This window comes from Siniperca chuatsi, linkage group LG11 (genome assembly GCF_020085105.1).
Source record: "Siniperca chuatsi isolate FFG_IHB_CAS linkage group LG11, ASM2008510v1, whole genome shotgun sequence".
Classification (NCBI taxonomy): domain Eukaryota; kingdom Metazoa; phylum Chordata; class Actinopteri; order Centrarchiformes; family Sinipercidae; genus Siniperca; species Siniperca chuatsi.
Window position 1 is genome coordinate 12,673,591 of NC_058052.1, and position 10,146 is coordinate 12,683,736.

The 10,146-nt window shown below is 42.8% G+C and overlaps 2 protein-coding genes across 4 annotated transcripts in view; one reads left to right on the forward strand and one right to left on the reverse strand.

The window, feature by feature from the left end:
- Positions 1-6,183, forward strand: part of slc35f3b (solute carrier family 35 member F3b) — a 44,295-nt gene extending 38,112 nt beyond the window's left edge. For all 3 annotated transcript variants that reach the window (XM_044214899.1, XM_044214900.1, XM_044214901.1), the window contains 4 exons: positions 2,436-2,561; positions 3,066-3,258; positions 3,407-3,496; positions 3,795-6,183. In XM_044214899.1, coding sequence (XP_044070834.1) covers positions 2,436-2,561; positions 3,066-3,258; positions 3,407-3,496; positions 3,795-4,036 — 651 coding nt within the window. In that variant the 3' untranslated portion in view covers positions 4,037-6,183. The remainder of the gene's footprint in view (positions 1-2,435; positions 2,562-3,065; positions 3,259-3,406; positions 3,497-3,794) is intronic.
- A 228-nt stretch (positions 6,184-6,411) lies between these two features.
- On the reverse strand, positions 6,412-10,052 carry LOC122884676 (5-hydroxytryptamine receptor 1D). The gene is made up of 3 exons (XM_044214898.1): positions 9,770-10,052; positions 8,386-8,546; positions 6,412-8,220 (listed from the first exon to the last, which is right to left on the reverse strand). The coding sequence occupies exons 1-3, from the start codon at positions 9,912-9,914 to the stop codon at positions 6,901-6,903; spliced, it is 1,626 nt and encodes a 541-aa protein (XP_044070833.1). The 5' UTR covers positions 9,915-10,052; the 3' UTR covers positions 6,412-6,900.
- Between the last annotated feature and the right edge of the window lie 94 nt (positions 10,053-10,146).

The window sequence follows — 10,146 nt, forward strand, 5'->3', positions numbered from 1 at the left end:
AATTGAATGTTTGATATTCCCCTTTATTGTGAGATAAAGATTAGAGTTTAACCAATACTCGACTTTTGAGGCCGATTTCCAATATCTATATTTAAGAGTAAAATCATGAAAATCACATGTTGATTTATGTGATTTATAAGTACTTCCACCAAATAGTGATTTTTCCTTCCCAGACTGATTCAATTTGATTATGTTGAGAGCCCTAAAGAAGCAAATGTATCACATTTTTCACACGAACCAAGCCGAGATCATAGAAAAGTCAGAAAAATATATAATTTTGTGTAGCAGAAGTATTTTCTTTCTTCTCTCCTGTCCCTTGGAGGGGTCGCGACCCCCAGGTTGGGAACCATTAACATAGACAAAAATGTCTGTTGTGCTGAATATTGTTTTGTTTTTGTTATGTGTCTGTGCTTCTATTTCTATTCGCATTATATCTGTGATAAACAAATATCGTCTGATAATATTGGCTCACCAGTATGTCATTCTACCTAAAATACAGTGCTGCTGCAAAGGCTTGCTGTATGTTGGATAACCGGAGATAACAAGATAACCTTCACTTGCCCTTAGGCTTCTCTCTTTGCTTTGATGGAGAGAACGAAGTCCACTTTTCCCTCTAAGTGTCCTGGAGTGTGTATATATCACCTATATTGTGCAGGAGTTCACTTAGGATGTGTATATAACTCCCAAAGCAATGCAAATAATATGTCTTGGGTTGCTTTGACTGCATTACACACACACAGCACGGTCGAGTAGAGAACATGTTACCTGTGTGACAGCGTGATTTCCCACCAATGATTGCCGTGTCATTCAAATGTGCCTCCTGGTGTGTGTCTGACGTGTGTGCTTGCATGTTTGTCGCGGATTTTGTCTGCATGAGGAGAGACAAGCAGAGGAGTAAAGGCTTTAGCTTTGTTGAGGTAAATTGAGGTATCTCCTGCTCTCCTCCCACAGCACCTCCTCATATGCTTTCAGATCTGCAGCCGTCCTGCACTCTGCAGAATGGATTTACCCCTTTTTTCTTTCACACACTCCAACACAACCACCCCATCTCTCCCATGTGCATGCCCCTACTCCCCACCCCCATTATCTGTGATGAAAGGTCTCAGTAAGAGACAAATACTGTAATAATCCTGCTTCTCTCTCTCTCTCTCTCTCTCTCTCTCTCTCTCTCTCTCTCTCTCTCTCTCTCTCTCTTACACCCCCAGCCTCTCTCTTCTCTCTTACATGGTGGTGGGGATTGCAGTGTTTGGATGTCTGCAGCAATGCAGGAGATCTTGGGCAAGTTTGTCATGAAAGTGAAGGAGGGGAAAAAGAAAGATGGGGGGTGGTTTGTTTGGGTGATATTGTGTACATAAAACGATGGCTCTGTTTAATTGGCTCAGTTTGGTGGCAACAGCAGAGTCAGAATGGACCACACAGGTTAGAAGGTCATACAGGTTATCAGTTGTAAAGGGAGTTAGATGCAGCTTAATCCACATCCACAGGCTGCAGTAATAACACTGTAATCACGGAAGCTACTCACTGTGCAGGTGTCCAGTTCCTTTCCCCCTCTGACCCTCACATTGTGCTGAAACATCACAAGAAACATCAACACATGCAGGGTCGCCGACCTTGTAAGCAAACAGTCCGTCACAAGAAGTGAGAGGTGTATCTGTGACTGACAGGCAGCCTGCAGTGCAGAAAGAGCCATTTTGCCAAAGGTGCCCAAGGGCTTTGGCCAAGCAAAACCACATGGCTCATTTATCTTCCTGACACCTCCTTAATGCAGAGCTGATCCACTCATCTTGACTGCACCCTGTCCCTAACACTATTCTTCATCCGAACACACTTGCACGCACAATGAAGACATGTACTCACACTTATAACAAAGACAAATGCTGCAAATGTAATAAAGCATAGATGAACAGCTTTAGGTTCTGATTCTTCAAGGCTAAGTTGAGAGCAGGATGAAACAGATGGTTTGGTGGCATTCTGAAGCTGTGATAATCTCAGAGGCGGGAGTGGGAGTGGGTGTGAGAGGTGGGGGCTGGTGGATCAAGGGGGGTGTTTGGTTTGTAAACACGATGACAGCGCAACGAAAATCAATGTCAGACAATCAAGTCAACACTGTAGAAGCTGCCTGCCCTGTGTTGGAAGCACTTGCACTGTGAATCTGAGAACAGATTTCATTTGGAGTCTGTGTACATGCTCGTGTTTGTAGACACCAAAACAAGCAGTTCAGCTGACTCTAAAATAAAACCCACATATTAATTATACCATTACATGCCTTGTCCTGTGAGGCTTGTGATTTCTGCAGTGAATAACAAAGTGGAGGCCATGTGTGCCCGCTGTGTTCCTACACAGCAGTAAAGGCTCAGGCGTCTTTATCACCACACTGCGAGCAGCATGTCGCCCATCCGTCATTCTCTGATGTTCCTCCTTCTCTCTCTCTACAGATCGTAGCTGCTATCTTGGCCATAGCAGGCATTGTAATGATGACCTATGCTGATGGATTCCACAGCCACTCAGTCATCGGCATTACTTTTGTGGTGGCCTCTGCTTCGATGTCAGCGCTCTACAAGGTATTTGTTTGCCTTTAATCAATCTTAAAGAACATTATTACTGCGCTTGTGTAGTTCCATAAACCTCCCTTGTAGTGACACCTGCATTTGAAGTGGAACAAAAGTTTTAAAAAATAGCTAAACATATGTATGAATAATATTGTCTTGTATAAGAAATCCAGGACTAGCTCCCTTCTACTTATGTAACCTGGTGGCAGAAGACAGGAGGGGATTATGAAATGTAAGACTCAGCTGACAGAAGTGTGTGATATGTGAGCGTTTGGTTGCTGGCCTCAAGCTGTGATGTTCTGATCAAGGAGGTTACGGGACAGATAGCTACATTTTGACGGGGCTCTGGTCTCCTCTGCCCTGCTGTCTGTGCTGCCTAATGTGATAAACAGACAGCAGCGGCCCTGTGCCAGAGACATGACAGGAACTTGGCAGGTGCACCCTCTGCAATATCCCTCTGCTCCTTAAGGGGGCAGATTTTGTGCATTTATGACTATCCTCCCTGTTTATCATCAGGTGCTCTTCAAGATGGTACTGGGCAGTGCCAAATTTGGAGAGGCTGCACTCTTTCTGAGCATTGTCGGAAGCGCCAACTTTGTTTTCATCAGCTTTGTGCCGGTCATCCTGTATTTTACACATGTGGAGTACATCGGCTCACCTGAAGACATCCCCTGGGCCTACTTCTGTGGGGTTGCAGGCCTGCTTTTCGGTATGGAAAGATGACATATGAAGCAATACTGTGCATAAACCTAATACTGTAATGATTATGTAACCCATGAATATCATTCTGCAAGTTTTGTGGTTTGACACCCTCATTGTGTAGTCTGCTGCTGCTCTGATTTTGTTTCTTCCCACAGCTTTCAACGTCCTGGTGAACTTTGGCATTGCGATAACATACCCAAAATTAATTTCCCTTGGCATCGTCTTAAGTGTTCCTGTAAATGCCAGTAAGTCTCTTAGCTTTCCTCCCAGACATAACTTTTTAGATCCAGTCACTATTAAATATTTGATGGCTTTGAAATCCCCCCAAAAGTTATCATCTATATTTGATGAATAGAATTTAAATTTCAGATTGGATTCCTTCTCAATATATAATTTGTGATTTTATGTGACAAACATATAAATGTATACATACTACTTTGCATATTGATTGTGTACATTCATTCTATAAATTCTTGTTTGTTTATTACAATATTTACGAATTCCTTCATATGCTCATACTAATGCATCCTCATAATTTTACAGTGGTGGACCTCTACACATGTGAAATAAATTTCAACACAGTGCGTCTCATCGCTGTGTTCATCATCTGCCTGGGTTTCCTCATGCTGTTGTTACCGGAGGACTGGGACCAGTGCATCATCCAGCTCAGCACAAAGCTGCGCAAACGTGACGAGCCAGCAGAGGGCAGCGGAGAGGCCGGGGCCACCACAGGGCTCAACTGGAGAGGGAGAGCCAGGACCTCCATGTCAACATTTGCACATTGACTCCATGAAATATTAACATGCAAACACACACACACACACACACACACAAGGAGGGAGACACATAAACACCTCTTAGTGTTGATGTCGGGACATTTGACCTGCCTGGTGACCTGCCCTCTCTTTCACGCAGCTCCCTGAGTGAAAAAAGTATTTTAGGCTACCCTCTGATCAGTAACATTACAGCCAAGAGGGGAGATGCAGGAGGCACAGACTGTACCATTCATTTGGTGTCCATTCTACTCAGATGTATCCGAGTTGGTGCATGGACTCATATCAACTGTAATCCTTCTTACCCCAAAAGATTAGCAGGTATAACTGATTGAGTCATGTATTAATTTTGCTGTACCTCTTAATCATTCCATTCACTACATCCTTGCGCCTGGGAAGACTTGCCAACTTGCCTGATATTTTTCAGCTCTGAGAAAAAAACTTTTTGAGGCAGGCCTAACACCTTGTGGACTTGCTGTCTTTAACATGTACACATTTACACACCTTTAAAATCCAAAGAAGAATGCCTAACATGCTGAATGCCTGAAAACTAAAGGGAGGCCCACAGTGGCGTCCCTCAGGTGTAAACTTAATGACAAATACCTGCCTTTCATGCACTGTACATAGCTGTGTTTCACACCTTGGATGTCCTGGAGCTGTGGACCCAATGGGCTCATCTGGTGTGAAGGGACCTGTCTGGACATCTGAGGATCAATCTGAGCTGAAGAAGCTTTCACAACACCTCACTCTGTTCATCCTGAGAGAAAGAGGTCAGGTCCTTTTTGACCACACTGATGCCCCCTGTGGTTATGTGCTTTCCTGGGGCTAAACTCCCACTGTCAATGCTGACACCCATTGCTCAGGCCCACAGTTTATTCACGAGAGCTCTAAAACCAGTATCTTAATTGCAAAAGCTTTCAATGCATGAGATGGTTGAGATTTGTTTGTCAACAAGTGTGAGTGCTTTCAGTCCATCCATAAAGCACTTGCCTCACATTTTCTGTTGCCGAGACACTGGCAGCAAACAGTATTAACATTTTATTAACCAAGCAATACAGGTAATACATGTATTCACATGTATTGTCATTCAAATTATATTAAATGTGATTTTTTTCCACTGTCCATTAGCTGTTCAAACTATTAAGTAACCCACTTTCACAATTAATGCTTCAGGTATCCCAATCTTTGGATGGACTAAAAGCACTAACAGCTTATGTTATAAGACAGACAGGCTTCATAAAAAATACCCCTTTAATAACTTTGAACATCAACCATAGTTATCACTGAGCCTCCCTTTGAATTCCTATGACATTTAACTTTCTACGGCAATTAACAATTAAATTGTTTTTTTGTTTTTTTTTTTGGTCCCTGAAGAAAAAAACAGACAGTAGATGAAAACCATCTCACTGTAGGCTTGAGGAGAGGTGTGTTGACACACGAGAATGGCTCGCATTTGTCCACCTCTGCTGTTTGTCAAAAAAAGTCTTACTGTATCTGTTTTCATTAAATCACATTTCTGAGGCAAGTTAACAACCGAGATGAACCTGAGAGCAAATGAGGCACGCACCTTGTAAAGCGAATGGTGGAAACTCTGCCTTGTTGTGAATGTATGAACATCACTCGACCACACATGCTCGCTACCTGCTATCTGTTTTTTACAATGCCACCACAGACTGCTGCAGAGAGACTCTTTAATACTGTCCTTCTTGTACTCATCTGACCGAGTTACATTTTTTTGGAACACACTCTTGACGCATCGTACAGGACTTTTTATATTTTTGCATTTGGTTGCTTACTAACCTTGAGGGGACAATGAGTGACATCTGCAGGATGAGCATGCACATACTGTATGAGCAGATACAGCTGACAAGTCCACTTCACTGCCTTTTCTTTGTTTTGCAATAGAGTACAATAGCACTGTTTCCCATTGTCATTCTCTATGACAATAAATAATAATATTGTATTCCTCTGGAATTATTGCTAGACATAAATGTAAACCTTTGTAAGGAATGATGATTTTTACACTGAGATGCAACATATGATTATCACATTTGAGGAAGAAATATTTAGAGCGTGAATGAATGATGGGTTCATTAGATCTACTGTTGGGTGTCTTCAAGTGTAATCACATGTACTATATAAAAGACTTCTTTTCAATACATTTGTCCATGTTTGTTTTCTCCTCAGTGTTGTAGTGCTGTGCTTCGCAATTATTACTGATCACTGGAAATGGCCACAGGCAACATTTGAATGTTAAAAAGAAGAGCTAGAGCTGAAACGATTAGTCAATTAATCGATCAATATAAAATTGCAAAATCTGCAGCTATTTTGATAATCCTTTAATTGTTTTAGTCATATTTCAAGCACAAATGTTAACATTTGCTGGTTTCAGCTTCTCACATGTGAGGATTTGCAGCTTTTCCTTGCCTTTTATGATAGTAAACTGAATATTTTGGACTGTTGGTTGGACAACACAAGACATTTGAATATGCCAAGTTATTTTTACAGCTGTAATGATTGATTAATCAATTAGTCAATGACAGGCAACTACTTTCATATTCAATAAATCATTCAAGTCATTTTTATTAGCAAAAATGCCAAAATATCACTGATTCCAGCTTCTTACGCAGTGAATATTTGCTGGTCCTCTATGATATGAAAGTAAATATACTTGGGTTGGTTGGACAAAACAAGCACAATGAATATGCCAACTTGGGCTTATGATGGACATTTTTTTGTACTATTTTATGGACCAAATGATTAATCAGTTAATTGAGAAAATAACTGAAATTAATCGATAATGAAGTGTTAGCTGCAGTCCTAGTCTAAATGCCACAGGTGAGAATTTTTCTGCAACAGCATCTGCAGAAATCAGACTAACAAACATCATGCTCTACTCTCACTGTTATCTGGCCGTAGAAGAAAGTGGCCTGACGCTCATTGGTCAGAGCAGAGAAAGGTAATCTGCTGCCCTCTTGTGGCCGAGAGGGGACCTGCAGGCAGGCCGCCCTATCGCCACCAGCAGCAGCATCTTGCCACAGGGAGCAGGACGGGGAGGTTTTTTCATGGTGACACACTTTGCATAGATCCTCAGAATGATGTTTGAAGTCAGTGCTAACAGTAAAAATGGAGGAGGAATACTTGGAGTTATCACAGGTTGATGTCTCAGAGATGGAAGGTGTACCAGGATGGGTGGTGGTCAGAGTGCAGGGGTCACTGTTCCTGCCGTCATCTCCCTCTGCCCTGACCTCCCCTCCCCGGCCCACCACACTCCCCAGGCGTGCTCTTATTTTTTGCCTCAGTCCCTGCAGAGCGCCCTGGAAACGCTTGCTAAGCAGAGCGTACAGTAGTGGATTGATGTCAGAGTTCAGCAACACCAGCCAGTACGAAAAGGTAACAGCAGAGGGTGGGACGAGGCTGGATTGGCCTGAGATTGCAGTCTCTGTAGCCTGAACCAGGGCCACACCTATGTAAGGTGTCCAGCAGAGGAAGAAGGCTGAGATGACCAGGAAGAGACGCACCACTCCATGGTGGTTAAGGTGCTGCTGGGAGTTCTGCAGGGGTGGCTGGGAGGCACTCTGAGCCAGGAAGGAGAACAAACGTCTAGATGTAGGGTTATTCTGCTCTGTAGCAGAATCAGGGAGAGCAGGGCTGATATAATCCCCCTGCTCTCTACTGACCTCAGACACAAACTGTCCACTTACATGATAGATCAGCTTCGAGGGGCTATGGAGGCTCCCACAGAGCTGCTGAGATGAATCACCAGCAGCGAAGGCAGAGCTTGGATTCCTGCTGCGCTGGACAGAGTCCTCCAATGTATGAATCCTCCTGGCATGGCTGCGGGCCACCTTGACAATGTTCATGTAGCAGAAGAGGATGACCACTGCCGGTATGAGGTAGGAGAGGGCCGCCATGAAGGCCGTGTAGCTGGGACTGCTGGCCCAGTTGACTGCACAGCTGAACATGGGAACCACATAGCTGATGGAGCTCCAGCCCAGCAGAGGAGGGCAACTGGTGGCCAGAGCCTGCAGCCAGATCCACAGGACCACAGCACAGGTCCTCCACACTGTGCAGCGGGAGCTGTAACGCAGGCAGTCCATGATGGAGTGGTAGCGGTCGAGGGCAATAGCAGCTAATGTTAGTACAGAAGCTGTACAGTACACAGAGGAGGTGTAACCCACGTACAAACAGAGGTCCTGTCAGACAGGAGAGAGACAGAATCTCATCACATGCACACTCACTGGATCAAAGGAAAACAAGTGTTATGACATAAGAGGTCAGCTTTAGGTCACGTCAAACACTAATGCTGTGATGTTACATGACTGTGAAGCATTTTATAGTACTGGACAGAGGTGACGTACAGTACAATCCACCCATCCACGGTTCATGATGGACAAAGCAACAAAAGGCATCACTCCGACGCCCACCAGGAGGTCGCTGATGGCCAGGTTCATGATCAGCACTGATGTCACCGAGTGGAAAGTCTTGGTTGCAGCCACAATAACAATGACAAGAATATTACCTACACAGAAATACAACAACACACACAATGACACAGAGGTCAGACTGGTTGGATGCTAGACTTGACCATGCTAGATGCTAGACCATCTTTTCCACCTGTAACCCAGCAATAGAGACAGAGATCCACACAGTAGTAAACCTGTGATTTAATAACTGAATTCAGAAAATTGTGGACAGTCTGAATTTGATCTAAATAGTTCTGAATGGCAAGGAAAAAAGAAAGAAAAAAAATTCTATTTTGAGATGTTGATATTGTACTATACAGCACTGACCATGTTTGTTAATTAATAAGATGTAAAGGGTCAGTTTATCCAAGATACAATGCAGATAATTCAATCTGATATTATCAAAATACAATAGAGATGACGAATGGAATTTTGTTGGTGGTGCTAAATAATTACATTTTAAAAATTCAACAGCTGTCTTTCCAGAAACAGCGTCCCCATTACTTCTGATCTTCAGACTGTTGTTTTTTCGAATAATCAATAAAGGTTCGTGGATCTAACTTTTTTTGCAAGAAATCACTTTGGCAGGCACAAATGTTAACAGAGTTAATAATAAAAGGTCATGAGTTTCTGACTTCCCAGTTACTCATCAAGTCTGCAGTCATAAATGTTAGCAAGTCATTAATACAGTGAAATGTGTCTAACTTTCAAATAAACCATGTCGTTTCAAATAGCAAATAAGCCTTTGATAAAAATGTTTTTATATTTCATTGTTTCTGAATACATTTTGGTCCAGATGCTCTGCAGCTCTTTTCCAGAAGGTCAGAGGTCATATGGTGAATTGGAGTGGTCTTTATGATGAGCTACAAAAGACACAGCAAATGTCATGCTGGAAGAGGATAAACAATAGCCAGAAGGATATTTCACAACCTGGCAACCTGACAATTGTTCTTATTAATGGATTATGACTGATCTATACAGCATTAGTAAATGATTTATTACCCATTAATAAAGCCAGTAGTTACAAACCATTTATAAAGGGTGCCTTATTAGAACAAATAAAATATTTTCCACTATGTCAATCATGTGTGATATCACTGAGGTTCTGCAACAAGGAAATATAATGTAAAATTGATTGCTTAACAGTGTGGATATAAGCTTCTTATCAAAACATTTAAGAGAGACATTGTGTTTAAATTAGTAGAAAAGAATAGGAATTACAATTGGAAGTTGTGGGGATGCTTTAAAAAATAAATAAAATGTCAACAGGTAATTCTACCTGTCACAGCGCCCAAACACATCAGCACCATGAGGATCTCCAGGACCAGCTGGGTCCGCCCGGACAGCTCTACACCCTCCGTCCAGCTTGCGTTGACTTCTGCTGCCGCATGCAGAGACAACCAGTAGCCATCCAGGTCATCCATGTCCCACTCAGATAACTGCTATCCTCACATGATGAGCCATGTACACGCGTGACTTGATGGAAAAATGCTAATAATCATGAGTGTGATCAAATATACTCCCATCTGCTCCCCCTCTGATCAGACGGTCTGCAGGTAAAAGAAACTCCTTTTCTCTTTTAAGGGGAGGGAGGAGGATGAACGAGCACCTACTGTACCTTATTTAACCCCTTCACTGTTCCCTTTGTTGATTCAA